Source organism: Phaeoacremonium minimum, assembly GCF_000392275.1.
Source record: "Phaeoacremonium minimum UCRPA7 unplaced genomic scaffold PA7_03_scaffold_583, whole genome shotgun sequence".
NCBI classification, from domain to species: domain Eukaryota; kingdom Fungi; phylum Ascomycota; class Sordariomycetes; order Togniniales; family Togniniaceae; genus Phaeoacremonium; species Phaeoacremonium minimum.
The window spans coordinates 97697-114637 of NW_006921485.1; the positions used below are offsets into that span (position 1 = coordinate 97697).

The following is a 16941-nucleotide window of genomic DNA, read 5'->3' on the forward strand; positions in this document are numbered from 1 at the left end:
CTATTCCTTCCTCCTACAACGCCTTCTTCCATTACGTCACAAGTCCATTACAGGTGGTCTCGTCACAAGCAAACACCAACGGGATTCATTGACTGCACTCGCGGATGAATGATGATGACGACGTGTACATAAAAATGCAATAGCTATAAGAGTTCCTTATTTTCATTTATTTTCATAGTCGTCCTTCTCTCAGCTCATACCAAGAGCATCTCAAACCATGATGGCTTCTCCTACCACAGACAAAGACACAGACACGGGCATAGACACCCCTGCTGCTCTGAGCTCTGAGCAGCTTCGGGCTCTCTTTGATATCCTCACCCACCACGAAACCTACGCCGAGGCCGAGAGCTTCAAGGACCCGGCCGCCATCACCAAATACGGATATCCATTCTCGCCGAGTCCGAGCACTCCGAATGGCAAGTCGGCGTCGCCGGTGCTGCAGCACCTCCTCACCAAGGTCGTCCTCCCCGTCCCGGGCGTCAGGGATCTGCCCCCGGAGTTCTGGAACGTCAAGTTCCGCGGCATAATGATCAAGATGGGCGAGGCGAACCTGTCAGAGAGCTACGACAAGGGCGCGCTGGGTACTAGGAAGACCCTCGCGACGGCATCCTCTGTGATTCACGAGTCCGTGACCCGCGGCCTGCTCGGCGGCATTCCAGGGGGAGAACGTCGCGATTTAGAGGAGCATTTCGACACAAAGACTCCTGAAGGTCTGGCAAGCGCCTGGGAGGATTGTGTGCATGAACTTGTCCACGGGAATCTGGTCGATGAGCTGTTTGACCAAGCAGTCCGCACGGAGAAAGTTGACGAGCATTCGCCAGCTGTCCAGGCCGCTATCGACTACGCTATCATCCATATCGCATCTTTTGCACACCACGTGTTTGTTCTCTCGGCGGAAGGACAGTATCTTCTGAAGCTCCTTGAAAACGTGCACAAGTTGATTCCATATTCCATGATCAGACAGACGCTGCGCATCAGCAACGCTGCAACCATGATAGATGGCATGATCAAGCTGCTTCTCGCAAAAGTAGGTGTTGGTGCCATCTCAAATTGGATGGGCCTCACCAAGGACGCAGATGAGGGCATGAACTTGCTGCAGAGGTTCGCTACTATATCTACCCATTTTACTTGAGCTTAGCTAACCATGAGCTAGAATCATCTCGCTCGTCTTATCCTGGGATAGTAGTGAATTCCGGAAAGCCGCTGACAAAATTGAATCCAGCAAGGATGGCCCGAGCAAGGAGCAACTGGCTGCCATAAAGCAGCACATCCAGTCCCCAATCGAAAAGCTCAATGCAGTAAGAGAGCAGAGCATTAAGGAAGACATTTCCATTGTGAATGCGATATTCAATGAAACAGACCCGACGCTTGCAAGCTCCCTCACCCCCTCACAGCATACCCAGTGCCTCGAATACTACTCTGCTCAGTTATCAAACCGCGACCGCGAGGAGATCATCAAGGTGCTGTGCAGACAAAATCCCGACTTGTTCACGGGTGCCATAAGAGATGCGGTCTCATCGTTTGACAACATCATCAGAGTGATACACAACAAGGTGGACCTACGAGAGCATATCAGCGCCATGGAAAGCTTCCTCAACGACGTCATTGAGACGAGCAAGCCGAAGAAGGCGGACAACGGGAAGAAGGGTGACACAAAAGTGACAACGCCACCCACTGTGGAGGATTACACTCTGCTTCTACGCAGAAACAGACATCTACTCTACAGATACCTCCACCAGTTCGCCGAGAACTGCCCCGATATCAGAGAGAAGTTTCGCAAGTGGGCGAACGATACCATTAAACAGTTCAGGCAAGCACACGCAGCAGGCGAGTCAGCAAAGGTGCAGAACGGCAGCGCAAATGGCAGCGCTGTTGGCGAGAAGGAGGCAAAGGTTGCTCGCGAGGCCACGACTGGCGCGGGAGCCATGAGTGAAATCTTCCAATCGATGTTCACCGAGCTGCCAGAGGACACGAAGCAGGCAGTGCTGCAATCACTGGACGCTCACCGTCAATACCTTTCGTCACTGGAGGACATATCGACAGATCGGATGCGGCGAATCCTCAACAAAATCAGTGACGAGGCGAGCCCAGAGAGCGGCAGCATGAGCGGGCCGGGGGTCTACCTGATTCGATGGCAGACGCTACTCGATGATACTCTGATCACCCCGGAGACGATAAAGGGGCCGATACGACATGGAAAGGATGTAAAGGGATTTAGGACGCTAGGCAAGACCGTTGCTGTTGGGGCCAAGGACAGCTGGGATGCAGGCGCCATCACCGAGCAGGAGGAGAGCATTATACCTGAAGCCCCTGATGTCACTGTCGTGTGGAGGGCGTTCGAGTCGCAATTCAAGGATGTAGTGGCCGACCTCACGCCCACTGCAGACTAACCGAGTCGCGAAGCATTGGCGAACATAACGAGAAACATACAGAGCACATACACATTGGCATATGACGTGCTTTTTGCTGGTCATAGATATTCACAAATTCCACAGGATCTGCTTTAAAATTAGATCTTTTGATTGTCGAAGATCTTGTTGAGGCAGATAGATACATCTAGTGTGCACGCTCCAAATACAGACAAACAGGGGGCCGCCCCGATATTTCCCCTTATGATGCAAAGAATCTCCCGCTCAATATTTCCAGCTTCTAAATGACCAATTTACAAACCACAGAAGAATCGGACCCGGCCGTGACGCATTATTCTTCAAATCCTCGCCCACCCATCCATCGACGACTACCTCCGCCTCGGCTCAGCAGGTAATTCAGCAGGCGGTGCATTATCCGACAGCTCTGCGATCTGGTGGGGCGTGGTGCTCAGGGGCACTCCACCGTCAGGCGAGCGGCCCCAGCCGGTAGTGCTAGAAAGCTCCGACGGCGCAGCAGTGTTGATGGGCTTGTGAGGATCGTAATATCCGCCATAGGGCGCGCCGGGGCTGGCGCCGCCCTGGCTGCTGCCGTACGGCTCCTTAGAGTGTGCCACGGGCGAGCCGCCCATCTCGTGGACGCCGCTGTAGCTCTGCCGCCTCCGCCTCCACCAGAAGAAGAATCCTGCCAGGGCGCCCAGCACCACCACTGGGATGACCACGCCGATTGCAGCTTTCGCGCCCGTAGACAGTCCGCCGCTGCCTGACGAGTCTGGTGTCGCAGACGCTGTTTGGCTCTGGCCCGCGCCACTGGTGTTTGCTGCGCTGCCCCTCGTGGTTGAGCCCGGCGTCGCGCTCGTGCTCGATGTAGATAGATCTGTGCTCTCGTGGACCATCCTCACGCCGAACGCATTCAAGCCTTCGGGCGAGGTCATTGTCGAGGCAATCGTACTCGTAGTGCCGCTCTCGCTCAGTGTCATGCTCACCACCTGGCCGCTCTCGGGGGCGATCCACGAGCAGAACAGCGTCTCCCAGACACTCTCCAGCGTCGCGGGGTCGACGCACGACAGCTTGATGTCGCCGCGGGTCGGGCAGCAGGTGACGGTGGTGATGCTTTCGAAGCCGGACGTGTCGTGGCAGGCCGAGTAGTAGCCTGATGGACAGGCAATGCCCGGGCTGAAGAAGGCGGTCGCGTCTGTTGAGAAGCCCGTCGGCAGGCATGATGTGTCATCGTCGATCATGCCGACGATGGAGGAGTAGATGCCCGAACATGACGACGGGGGCAAGAAGGTGGTCGTCAGCGGGTTCGAAGGGAACGTGGAGAGCAGGACCGGCGTGTACGTGCTCGTCGGAGTCGGTGTCGACATGGTGAAGAGGACGCAGAAAGGCGCACCGCAACCTCTCGTCTCGAAGACCTGCCTTCCTTCAAGTGGCTCGCTCTCTTGTGCAGTCGTGCGGCGTGGAAGTCGTACCTAATACAGTTGGATCTCGCCCGAAGACGGCACAACAAAGCACTGGTCGGTCAATTGGCATCTGGAGGGAACACAAAACGATCAGCTCAGAAAGATGAGAAGAGCCAGCCAGCCCCGACGGAAAAGTTGTCCGTCGGCCTACACGGAAGGCCCTCCCCAGTGCAACACAGAGTGCGCTCTCTGCCTGGGCAGGGGGGCGCATCCTCCTTAGTCTCAGGATCTCTCGAGGGGCGTTGAGCTAAGTTACGACTTGGCCCAGTGCCTTAAGCATAACTACAGCGCCGCACACTACAGAGTACTTGCACATTGCCGCATGTGTACGGCTAAAGAATTATGTTCAAAGTCATTAATCCGGTCACTTCACACGATTTTCTGTTTGCAGGACGAGCAGTTGAGCTGTGCTACTCTGCAGTATCCTTCTACTGAATGTATGTGACACTTTTCGCCACGTCCCTGGACAAAGTGAGAAGTCAGTTGTGAAATGCTTCGTCAAAGCAAGAAGTAGATGTGGCCCCTGCTGAAAGTATCTCCAAACCGTTTGATCAGCAGCCTGCCGGAGGTGATGCGCCAAGCCGCTCTCAGTTGACTGGGTCCTCTTGGACGCTGATTAGTGGGCTCGGACTCACCCACAATATTTCCTATTTCGACATGGAGTTGTCAATTTGATGTAATTAACGAATCAGAGAATAACTCGGACTTACACGCAAACAACTATATCAATGAATGTTCCTCAGAGTGGCAGTCAATAGACTCGCGACAAGAATAGCTCTCAATAAATCATCATTACTTGCTCGGTATTGGCTGTTAGAACTATAGTCCTCCGTCTTCTCCATAACGCCGCCTACTCCTTATAAAAAAAAACCCAATGCCGCTATATCAATTACGACTTTGGTATTCCCGTCGCAGATGATCATTATTCCCTTCATGAAGCAACCGGGATGAGATAAGCATTGTCAAGCCAAACGGTGGCGTTGTAACCGGGCTGCGTACAACGTACTTGCCAGGAAATCACGTAGTTTGTGATCGGAGTAAAACTGTTGGTTTGAAAGTCTTGCCACTCCCCTTCACACCCTGACAATGCTAAATGCCCGCCTATCATATTGGCGCCCCCTTGAATCTGCACAAAGCATCCCGCGCTGTTAATGGACTTGAACTTCGTCTGTAGCACATACTTCTGAGTGGATATGCTTGACCCGGCGTAACCGCTCACAGCGAAAACGGCGCTGTTGTGATTCGAGAAGGTACTTGGCACGTTCCATTGTATCTGTCGTGCGTATGAGGCGCCGTTGTATCCAGGGGAAGACGACTGGAACACTATAGTAGGGGAAGCAGGAATAGATTTCTCCGTCCCTGACACGAAGTAGCTGGCAGATGAGGCGAAGGGAGTCGATGAGCCCGACCTATAATCGACCAGGTTGAGGATGTTGCCATTTTGCACGGGCGTGGTATAGGTCGAAGGCGAAAGCTGGGTAATCTCGATCCCATCAAAGGTGAGGACGCCGGGATTGTTCTTATTGTTGTATATCGCCAAAGTGAGGACGAGAGAGTCTGTAGCTGGTGTGAAGACTACTGTTACCGACTCCCAGTCACCGAGCTTGGTTTGGTCGTATGATTGGGTGGTTCCGGCGTTTTGGTAGACGCTATCAGTGACGGTGAGAGCTAAGCCAGCGCCAGCCATAGTAGTGTTGTGACGAAGGACGATCTGATATGTGGCCCCTCGCACCGCCCCGATCTTTCGAGTCAGGGACGTGCTCGCGATAGATGCATAAGACTTGATGGTCCAACTCCAGGCTTGAGCGCTAATAACGCCGGAAACATATGATTGTGTGATCAGACCTGTGTTGATGAGGTCCCAATATTTTAGATCAGCGGTTCCGAATGACAAGATGAAGGGGGCTGCTGGATTCGCACGATAGTCTGCGTTGCAAGTCCTTGTAGGAAGAAGGGAAGTACTGGTTGGGGAAGACGAAATGCTACTAGATGTGGATGTTGACAAGGTAGTAGTTGAACGCGACTGCGAACCAGAGCTGCTAGATGACGATTGTGTACTTGAGGAACCAGATGAGGATAGAGATGATGGCGATGTTGTAGCCTCTAAGCTGCTAGAACTGCTGGATGAAATCAAAGTGCTCAAAAAAGTAGATGAGACGAAGGAAGAGCTCGGCGATGGTGTGGTCGATGGCACGTCCAAGATGCTAGAACTGCTGGGTGGAAGTAATGTACTCGAAGAACTGGATGGAATGAAGGATGAACTCGGCGATGGCGTACTTGAAGGTACGTCGAGGCTGCTGGAGGAAGCCGTTGATGTTATCGTCGAGAAAGAGGGGACCTCTGAAGATGATAGAGCACTGGATGTCGAGAGACTATCTTGTGTAGAGCTGGTCGACTGAGGTGATGTAGACGATACCACAGAAGATGACGAAATTATCAGATTCTTTCCGTAAACATTGAGGCGTGAGCCACCTCCGCAATACTCGGAGCTATTGCCTTTGCATAGCGCCGAACAGTCTTTCTCAGCAGCTGTTGCTCCAGCGAGCACGTTGCCACAATAGCATTCATCGGAGTATTCGAGACCGAAATACTTGTAATTTGTGCAATATGCGGCACATTTCTCGACTGTCATGTCATCTGCGGCGTATTGTGCATCAACAAGAGAGCGAGAGTTGACGTCGTCGGTCCGGCAAGACAGATACTGAAACCCATTGACAGAAACAAGATTGCCAGCGCTGCCACTGACAGAAAGGAGAGCCGTATTGCTGTAAACATCCAGGAGATTGGGTCCACCACATGTCTCCTGGGCATTGCCGTCGCATGGCATGGTACACTGGCCATCCTGCTTCTTCTCGCTGGCAGAGTCTAAGGTAACACCGCAATAGCATTGTGACGAATACTCGACACCGAACCAGCCATAGCTGTACTGGCTGCAGTATGCCGCACACATCTCAACTGTCATGGCGGAATTGTAGAGCACCTGTCCTGCCAAGACACGCTGTGGAACATTGTCTGTATAACAACCTTGATAGATGTAGCCAGAAACAGCCGTTGAGGAAGCAGTTTCTGATGTCGAAGCTGTAGAGGAGCTTTGTGAGATAGTAGTAGACGGTGTTGTCGTGGGTGTGGGAGTTGACGTTGCCGTGGAAGAAGTCGAGGTTGAGACTTGCGGGCCGTAGACATTCATCCTCATGCCAGCGCCACAGAGCTCAGTCGCATCACCAGCACAGGCCAGCGAGCAATCTGCCTCGGGAGCGCTGACAGTAGGAGTCACATCACCACAATAACACTCTCGGCCCCATTCCAGCCCAAAATACTTGTATCCAGCGCAGTTCGTGGCGCACTTGGCAGCAGTCATGTCGTCGGTTGAGATGACCTTATTCGGCAAGACACGATTGGCGTTGTCGACGAAGCAGCCGCCATACCAATACGAAGTACCAGAGAGCTGCGATCCAAGACTAGACGAGGCACCGTTCTTGTATACATTCATTCTGTTTCCGGCACCACATGTTTCGCTCGAGTCTCCGGAGCAAGCAAAGGAGCAGTCAGCTTGACTAGTTTGCAGGGTACCGTCGAGATTATTGCCGCAATAGCACTCGCTTCCATATTCGACGCCAAAGTATGTGAATCTGCTGCAATATAAAGCACAGCTCTCAACCGTCATGGCATTGCCGGCGTAGCTGGCACCGTTGAGAAGTCGCTCATTGCCGCCTTGGTCGATGAAGCAACCTTGATAGGAATACGAAGTCTCATCTCTCTTGAATGACTTGCTCGGAAGGGCCTCAGCGAGGAAGAGAAAGGAAAGAAAGAGCGGCGCAATGCGCTGGCTCAAACGAGTGGGAGCCATTCGCAAGCTGGTCACAGGGCGTATTGTCACTTTGGAAAAGCGAGGTGACTGGCACTCAATGTAACAACATAGCGTTAATCCGTGCCTTTATTTATTTTGCTTGCCTACAACAACCAACACACTCATCGTTCCATGATGTCAAATACGATTGTCCCATTCACGCTACCGAATTGCAGAAAAGCCTTCAGCTCTCGATTGTGAAGAGCTTGAGTCGACTCTCAGCGTCGAATTTCAATAGTGTTGCTTCTAGCCATTCGGGAGCGATGCTTAGCTTAGTCTAGATCACCCGCGCCCCGAACAAATCCCCTGACTCCCGACGGCGCTTTAAGCATAGCTCTCCTAGCACCGCGCTAAAAGCCCTTCTAGCCATTTGCTGGGCCATACTATCGAGTCGAAGCGCACGCCTTAATATAACAGAGCGCGGCGCGTGGGACGGGATTTTGAAACAATAGGATCCCGAGAGGTTCTAGAGCATCGACGGCTCTACCGAAGAAAATCACACTCTGCGCTGCAGCATTACGCTAGCCACTCGGCCGTTGAGCGTGGATCATTAGATTTGCCCTTTAGTATCTGACTGCCGGTACATTAGTGCGCTCTCGATGACGGCAGAGGAGATCACAATTATCCGGGGACTCAATGTACATCGGAAAACGAGAACGATGAATTAAGTTGTTGTGCATCTTACCCACCACCTCTCTTGTTATATCCACTTTCACTCGGTAATTAGTGATCAATGCTCTGACAAACATCTATAAAGCATTTATCGATGCCAGACTGTATATGATTTCATGGCTCCATTCTTCCAATCTGTGGGCACAAGCTCTCCCCAATTACTATCAGGGCAACCCGGCTGCCATACCTCGACACCTGCCGGACAGTTGTATACCCTTCGCAGGCGAAAACATTTGTTGTTAGCCGTTTGAAACACTTAGACGGTTGGCGAACTCACTTGAAGAATCTAACACAAGTCTTCCCTTTCATAACAACCTCATCCACCCTCTGAGACCAGCCATCAGGACCACTTTGCATATTGACTAGCAAAGTAAATGAGCTACGTCACAGCTATGACACGTTTTATCGAAGCTTACCGCAGCTTCCGCCGGCTGGACACACCTCGTGGCTGTCTTTGATTCCATTGTCCAGCTCCTCAAATAGAAGGCTTATTTGACCAGCACCAGTGTCGCATGTTGCCGAAACAAGGGGAAGGAGTAGAGTCAGAGCCGTAAGCTTCATGATGATTCGATTGAGATCAGTAATATGTAAAAGAAATTAGAAGGCATTCAACTCGAGAAGTGTTTACGACTCACTAGAAACTTCAAGTTAGGACACAGGGGCTATTTATTGCCATGTTACTGCGAGACATTGCTATACGCAGCATGATCCATCTCCACAATTCTGTCGCTGAGTTCTCAATTCCATAACTTGGTGAAATGCGAGATGGCCAATGAATATAGTAAGGCATGTCGTCACTAAATTGAAAATGAAAACGAAAGCCGTTGAGGAAGTTTATACGACGCGAACACCCTCGGACTCGCATAGATGACGGGCTATGAGATCCTACAATCTTATGATGCTACGCTAGCGAGCTGTGAACAAAGTAAGCAAATTATCAGAACAACCTAGATATTGGCATGTCAGTGGCAAAACATGACAATTGCGGATGATCCTTCTAGCGAGGCGGCGCACCGTGCTTGTGTAGACAATCCTATTATGCATTGACTTGGATAGCTCCCAGCTTCGTGTAACACCAAGAAAACATTACCAATCTTCATCAGATATCCAATTTAAAGGTCGAGGGCAATTGGAGCAGGTGCTAATCCGTAATTAAGAACGAATTCCATTATTTTCTTGGCATCAAGAGTTGCCTATCCATTGATTGATTCCTGCCTCCCGGACTATTGGACAATAATGACAATTTCGCCTTCATCCACAGGTGCCTCGAATCCTTGCACATATCGATCCAGGAGGTTTTCGTCGATGTCTAAAGCACAGTCTGCAGTTACCCCCTTAGCTCTTCTCTCGTTGATTCTCCGCCATAGAAGATCCCGCTCTGCCTTCAAGTATACCAGTACCCACCGTCCACCTGCCTTCTCGACCATCGCTTTGAACTCATCACGGTCCTCCTTCGCGTAGAAAGCGCGGTCCATCACTATGTTCTGCTTGTTTTCTAGTAGTTTGTTGACAGTGTCAACGTAGATGTGGTCCGCCTCATCTGCAAATATTTCATGTTGCGATGGCGGGTAGTCTACATTGTAGAGACCATGGCGCGAAGCGATAATTTGGTCAATTGACACGCGGGTGAAAGAAGGTAGTTCCTTAATTACCGCGCGTGTCAGAGTCGACTTGCCTGCTCCTGTCAAGAGTGTAAGTTGCTTTATCGCTTTCTTCAAAGGTTTTGATCGACTGACCTGCAACTCCACATGTCATCAACACTATCGATCCCTCAGATGGCGCAACCAAATGGGGCCTGACAATATCAAGTATGTCGTTCAGATCCGGCTGTTGATCCATAGCTATGTGTTGAGAAAACTAGGTTGTGATGATTCAGACTGTTTTGGTGGCATTTTTACTCGTTGTTGGAGGTGACTCACCGATTTTCGAGGCTATGTAATGCACTCCCCAAGTGCAGCAGGTCTGGGACATCAGCTTGCTTATTCTGCAACCAACTTGGGTGACTCAAATTCATATCACTACAAACACAAATTGATGTTAAGGTGTTACCTAAGCAGCACGATTTTGGTGGCATATCGGATTGAGATGGCTATCAAACACAATGTAATCATGTTGCATTGTCCGATAATCAATCTATTCCAAGAAATCCCCTTTCGTTTCTTTGAGTATCATTCGGTACTCGGGCGCGAACTGCATGTACATGACATCTGGGCCTCCAATGTTCTTCTTTGTATATATCGCTTCCTCCTCTCCTACATACGTCTTCTTCAATCTTGAGCCGTCCGGCTTGACAGCGGCCTCTACCAATAATTGCGTCTGGCAGGCGCGCTCGAGTGCAATAAAGAAGCCTGCCGCTTCACCGACCGTCCCGCCGCCGGTTAGTAGGCCATGGTTCTGTAGAATGATGTTCTTCTTGTATGGTCCGAGTGCCTTGGCAATGCGAGCTCCCTCTTCCTTGGCGAAGACTACTCCGCCAAAGTCCTCGTAGACGGCGAGATCGTCGTAGAACATGCAGCAGTCCTGGTTCAGCATCTCGATGGGCAGACCAAACGTTGCCCAGGCACGGCCATATGGGCTGTGCATATGGCAGGCGACATTGATGTCAGGCCGTGCTTGATGTATTGCGGAGTGGATGAGGAACCCGCCCGTGCTGACTGGCATGTCGGCGCCTCCAACTCGATTGCCATCTTCATCCACGAGCACCATATCGGAGATGGTTAATAGACCGAAGTGAATGCCATACGGGTTGATCCAGAACGTTCTCGGGTCGATTGGATCTATGGATGATTAGCCAAGAGTCGATTGCGCCCTGGAATGCGACTTGCCTCGAAGGCTGATATGACCACTGGCACCGTCCGCAAAACCCAGTTTGGCAAATACGCGAAATGCTCCCGCCATTTGCTCTAGAGACCATCGTCTCTCGGCTTCCTTGGTCTCGAACCGGGGTATGTGGTGCGTCCGCTTGGCCTGACCATTGGAGTCCGGAGTGGCGTCTAGCACGGAGCCACCGCCGACCTTAGGCGCCGGCGGCTCGGAGTGGTTCGTTGTCGAAGGCATGTTTCACAGATGTTGAGAATCAATTCTGAATACTCATACTCAAGATTCACCAGTTTTACGGAACATTCGCCGCCTCGGAACGACGCAGGTGCGCCGGGCGGCCATCACTGATCGGCTCTCAGAGCTTATCTGCGGGGTCCTCGGCCGCCTCCGAGTCAAATCTACGGAGCTTCGGTACGGCGGCGACAATCGGCCATCTCATGAACAGCAGCCGAAACAGAACTCTACGATGGACTACCTGTGAATAGAGATATATAACTGTAGCTCTAAGTAGTTGGATTGTCCCTTTTCTGGCCTGGTTGGGGGTTTCGTGACCGAATGCCACAGCCAGGGCTGATGCAAGCTTGGCCGTCACCCGGTGCCACCCGCTAAGCAGCTGTCCACGCTGTAGTGCAAGATCTGGGGCTGCTCCACAATGCCCCCCTTTCTCCAATCAGTGCTAAAGTCGGATTCCGACGACATTGCTGTCGCAATAACGATGCAGAATAGACGCAATATGCCAGATCGTACCATGACGAGAATGATATGATCATCGGAGCATGTCGGTATCAAGCACAAAGCCTCTAGAAGCGGTGGCTGCCACGCGGTACCCCTGAAGAGCAATGGGGACCGACTGCCGTTCATTGGCGACGGCGTGACGGAAGGGTTGAGCACGCCATCGGCAGATCTGAGCTCGTCAACCAACATAACCTCTGTCTCACACACCATCATGATGCTGTCGGAGAGGAGCCGGAATAACGCAATTGACCCCACTGAGGGGTCATAGGGGTCATTGAAATAAGCTCGATGGAAGTTTTCAGACGGCCCTTGAAGATGGCAGGACTGTTCTTCATGTGCTCTTATTTCTCGCTGGGCTGACACAGACTTACACTATGGCACCAGGAGCTCTGATTGAGGAATCGACCGGCGTGTCGCCGGCGAGAGTAAAGAACGCTGATGCCCCAAGGTCCATATTCCCCGACGGCATCCGAACATCGGGGCAGCATCCGCCACTGTACGATGCTCTGAGGCCATACGAGGATTTCCCCAAAGAGATCACTGGCCCAACGTTGTGGAAGCGCGAAGATTACATCAACAACCCGGAGAGATGGACGCATCCGTTCACAGATGATGAGGTCCAGGAGCTGAGCGCCGCCGCCGACAACTTCATTGCTAGCGGGACGCCATTGACGGGTATTTCACAGGTTAGTCAATTAGCCCGCTCCATCTTGGAAATTCCTTCTCATAAGATATTCATTACAGGATAACTTCCCTCTCCCTAAGTTGAGCAAGGTTCTCAATACACTGCGGGAAGATCTGCTCAATGGAAAGGGTTTCATTCTCTTCAAGCGATTTCCAGCAGATGTCTGGGGACCCGAGAAAAACGCCGTCGCATATATGGGTCTTGGCACCTACATCGGTTACTTCGTCTCTCAAAACGGACGTGGTCATGTTTTAGGTCATGTGAAGGATGTCGGCGACGATGCCACACAGATCGACCGTGTCCGCATATACCGAACAACTGCCAGACAGTTCTTCCATGCTGATGACTGTGATATCGTTGGACTGCTATGTGTGCACCGTGCTGCAGAAGGTGGAGAGAGCGACATCGTGAGCATTCACAATGTTTGGAACTCCCTCCAGCGCGACCACCCCGATGTCGCAAAGCTACTCACGCAGCCGGTGTGGTACTTTGACAGAAAGGGGGAGACATCAGTCGGTGAGGAAGAATGGATCAGACAACCGATTTTCTACATTGAGAATGGCGGGAAGGGTCGTGTTTATTGCAAGTGGGATCCTTACTTCGTTCGCTCCCTGACGCGCTTCTCGGACAAGGGTCTTGTTCCGCCCCTCAGCCAAGAGCAGAAGCACGCCATCACTGTATTAGAAGATACATGCAATAAGCTCGCGCTACACATGGTCTTGGAGGTCGGAGACATCCAGTTCGTCAGCAACACGCATCTCCTACATGCTCGAACTGCATACAAAGGTATATATAGCGTGTCTCATCTCCTGTATGACCTTTCGCTAAAACTTTTTAGACTACCCACCACCGGCACCACGCCGTCACTTGCTCCGATTGTGGCTCTCAACACCGGAGACTGAAGGAGGATGGGTGCTGCCGTTCCACGACAGCACTGAGAAGAAGCGCGGAGGGATCCAAGTCAACGACAACCCACCGCGGGCGCCATTGGACGCTGAATGAGCAGCCACGATGGAAAAGTGTGATCCAGAACTCATGTATATTAGAAAAACTCTGGGCGTATAAACCCTGAGCTCGTGTCTCACACCCAAAAATGGGTTGAGTTATGAAATGAATTAAATCAAACTTGAAGCCTAATAGATTTGCGGATTTACACGCTGAACTAAGTGCCCTGTCCAAATGAACTCGGGTTGTAGATAGTAGAGATCACAGAGTGGCGATATTGAACTAATCTACTAGGATGGGGCATGCCGATGGATTGATCGGGAATAAGGATTGCGATATATACTCCAGAATGGCGCTGGCGAATGACGTTCGACCCTTTTAGTTAATGCAACGTTCATGTGACAGCAGTGACACCATCTGTAACTTCGGCAACTTCGTCGCCAATTGTTCGACCTTACTATTCAAGAATCTCTCATCAAGGGTCCCACCTCATCTTTGCAACACCAAAATAAGCGTCACATTTGAGAAGATTACTCAATAAAATTCTCCGAGCATCAGAATGGCCCAGACACTGGTGCAAGCTCCGCTCCCTGCTGGTCCTCCGGGTCAGCCAGATATTGAATACGCTCCGGATCCTGACAAGTTTCTCGCCCGAACCCAGAGGCGACGAGAAACAGAAAAACTCGAACAATCACTACCCTCAGGATTTCCGACTAAGCTAGAGTCTGACCTTGTATGGGACGGCAAGGACTTGGCTGAGAAGTACGACTGGAACTATGTCTTGACGGACGCTGACATCGAGGAAATTGAAAACGCCCTGAAACACTTCAAATGTATTTCCCGCGGCTTCGAATTTACCTTCACACCTCGACATGCTGATCATCGCGCTGCAATCAACAGCACTCGAGAAACCTCTTGGCTTCGTTACTCAAGAGACTTTCCCACTCCCGAAGTTGAATGCAACGCTTCGTGATATTTCACAGGAGATCCATAATGGCCACGGTTTCAAAGTCGTCCGGGGCGTACCAGTGAACAAGTATACACGTGAAGAGAACATCATTATCTATGCCGGGATATCATCACATATAGCCCCTATTCGAGGCCGACAGGACCACCAGTTCAACGGCAAGCCTGCGGATGTTGTCCTCGCTCATATAACGGACCTGACTTCTGTCGTTGATGCCAGCAAGATCGGGGCGCCTGCTTACACTACTGACAAACAAGTTTTCCATACAGACGCCGGTGACGTGATTGCGCTCTTTGCTCTTGGAGAAGCGGCTGAGGGAGGCCAGAGTTATTTGTCGAGCAGCTGGTTGGTATATAATGAGCTCGCTGCCACACGACCAGATCTCATCCGAACCCTTGCTGAGCCATGGGCTGCCGACGAGTGAGTTCCCTGGCTGGAAGTATCACAGCCTGTAGAGACGACTAAACTGTTTCAGATTTGGGAAGTCACAGAAGCCTTACAGCCTTCGTCCGCTGTTACATCATCAACCAGCCTCAGAAACCACCACTGAGCGCCTGATTATTCAATATGCCCGACGGAGCTTCACTGGATACTGGGGCTTGCCACGCTCAGCGAATATACCACCAATCTCGGAGGCTCAAGCAGAAGCTTTGGATGCATTGCACTTCACTGCTGAAAAACATGCGGCTTCTCTTGATTTTCACCAAGGAGATATCCAGTATGTTAACAACTTAAGCATCTTTCATGCTCGAGGCGGATTCAAAGATTCAGCCGAAAAGAAGTCAGTGTTTCAACAATCATTAACATCTCGTGGTTACTGATTATGTTAGACGACACCTAGTCCGCCTCTGGTTACGTGATCCTGAGCTAGCTTGGAAGACACCAGAAGCATTACAAGAGCGCTGGGACCGAGTATATGCAGATGTCTCACCGGAGAACACAATTTTTCCGCTTGAGCCTAATATTCGCAGCGCGAGCAGAGGGCAACCACAAGATAGCAAAGAGTCACGTCCGCTGGAGTAGATCGAAGAAGGCTTATCGTGAAGAAGTTGCCTATGATGAAAACTGATTGACAGCTATGTGGGTTTATTTAGTTTACACAAGATTGCATGCTTGCCGTCCACTAGATCAGTCATCGTTACCTCTTCAAACCCAGCTTTTGTTAAGACACGGCCACTCGGTGCATTCTCTAGATATCTAATCGCTATCAGCTTCTCCGCGACGCTCCCAATTTCTCGTTCTACTCGCTCGTTAGCATCGAGAAGCTCTATGACCACATCTGACTCTATTTCCTCTCTTGGCAAAGCCCAATATGTCGGCAACCATGCTTGCAACGCCTCAGTCATGTATCCGTGACCCCAGTACTCCTTGCGCATATAATAGCCACATGATGGGAACCCAACGTGCGTCTCGAGGAACCACATGCCTCCTACGCCGATCAAATCGCCGGGTGTACCGGTCTCGTCGAGAAGACATATCATGAAAACAAAGTTCTTCGTTGGATCCATATATTCTTTGACAACAGCCTCAGTGTCGGCGATTGATGTGTCTGGGTCTCCGCTTGGTGCTCCTTTCAACCATTTCATGACATCCAGCTGAGTTCGAAGCTGGAAGAGCGCTGGTACGTCAGATGGCTCTACATGACGGATGACAAGTCGTGATGTATAGACAGCTTCACGCTCGGAATGGGGAGGCGGTATGGGCCGAGTCGTCCGGACGTGGACTTTTGAATGCATCGTTGGTTCAGACATGGGTCTGATCGTGTCGCTGGCAGGTAGCGTCTCACACAAGCAGATTAGATACAGCCGCGAATCACTGGCTGGTGCCCAAAAAAAAAAAAAAGAAAAGAAAAGAAAAGAGAAGAAAAGGGTCGGTAAGCTGGGCTTAATATTTGCGGTCTCACAATTGATTCCAAATAATATTTCTTAGGTAAGACTCAGCAAGAAAGATATCGTAGAACAAATGGCTTCCTGGCTCACTATCTCGATGGACATGAGCCTCAGACCTGACTAAGCGACATGTCCAGTATTGGACGAGATGAGCATCCTCAAGGATCAGGGCCTGGAATCGCTAGTAATTTCTCTGCAATCGTTTCAAGTTCACTGAACCAATTAGTGTCTAGTATTTCTCTAGTCTAGGCTGTTTCAGCTCCGGGGTTCCTAATCGAGTAACACTTCGACGTCAAAGTCCTTTGATTCTAGCTGATACGCAGGCATTGTAGGTGGTCCACAAGAGCCTGTGCCCAAACCATGATGCATCCAATCTAGTCGAACAATAGTATCTTGTCTCTTCCGCTTGTGGAGCTCGTAGGGGTGTGTGCATGCGTCGAGGTCCTGAGTTGTATAATGCATTGCAGTAAATGAAGCCCCTTCCAAGTCTCCAAAGCGAGCCCGTAGAGCCCGACTTTGATCATGAATCCCGGACAGAAACTCAACACGTCG

General features: G+C 51.0%; 4 protein-coding genes across 4 annotated transcripts; 2 read left to right on the forward strand and 2 right to left on the reverse strand.

The window, feature by feature from the left end:
• Positions 1-217: 217 nt before the first annotated feature.
• On the forward strand, positions 218-2390 carry UCRPA7_8291 (hypothetical protein; the record flags this gene model as incomplete). Its single annotated transcript, XM_007920808.1, has 2 exons — positions 218-1101; positions 1154-2390. The coding sequence occupies 2 exons, from the start codon at positions 218-220 to the stop codon at positions 2388-2390; spliced, it is 2121 nt and encodes a 706-aa protein (XP_007918999.1).
• Positions 2391-2737: 347 nt separating this feature from the next.
• UCRPA7_8292 (putative transmembrane alpha-helix domain-containing protein) lies at positions 2738-3733 on the reverse strand (the record flags this gene model as incomplete). The annotated part of the gene is made up of 1 exon (XM_007920809.1): positions 2738-3733. One exon carries the CDS (start codon positions 3731-3733, stop codon positions 2738-2740), a length of 996 nt encoding a protein of 331 aa, XP_007919000.1.
• A 6748-nt stretch (positions 3734-10481) lies between these two features.
• Positions 10482-11405, reverse strand: UCRPA7_8293 (putative class ii aldolase and adducin domain-containing protein; the record flags this gene model as incomplete). The annotated part of the gene is made up of 2 exons (XM_007920810.1): positions 10482-11125; positions 11192-11405. The coding sequence occupies 2 exons, from the start codon at positions 11403-11405 to the stop codon at positions 10482-10484; spliced, it is 858 nt and encodes a 285-aa protein (XP_007919001.1).
• An 872-nt stretch (positions 11406-12277) lies between these two features.
• UCRPA7_8294 (putative taurine catabolism dioxygenase protein) lies at positions 12278-13590 on the forward strand (the record flags this gene model as incomplete). Its single annotated transcript, XM_007920811.1, has 3 exons — positions 12278-12589; positions 12648-13374; positions 13427-13590. The coding sequence occupies 3 exons, from the start codon at positions 12278-12280 to the stop codon at positions 13588-13590; spliced, it is 1203 nt and encodes a 400-aa protein (XP_007919002.1).
• Positions 13591-16941: the final 3351 nt, after the last annotated feature.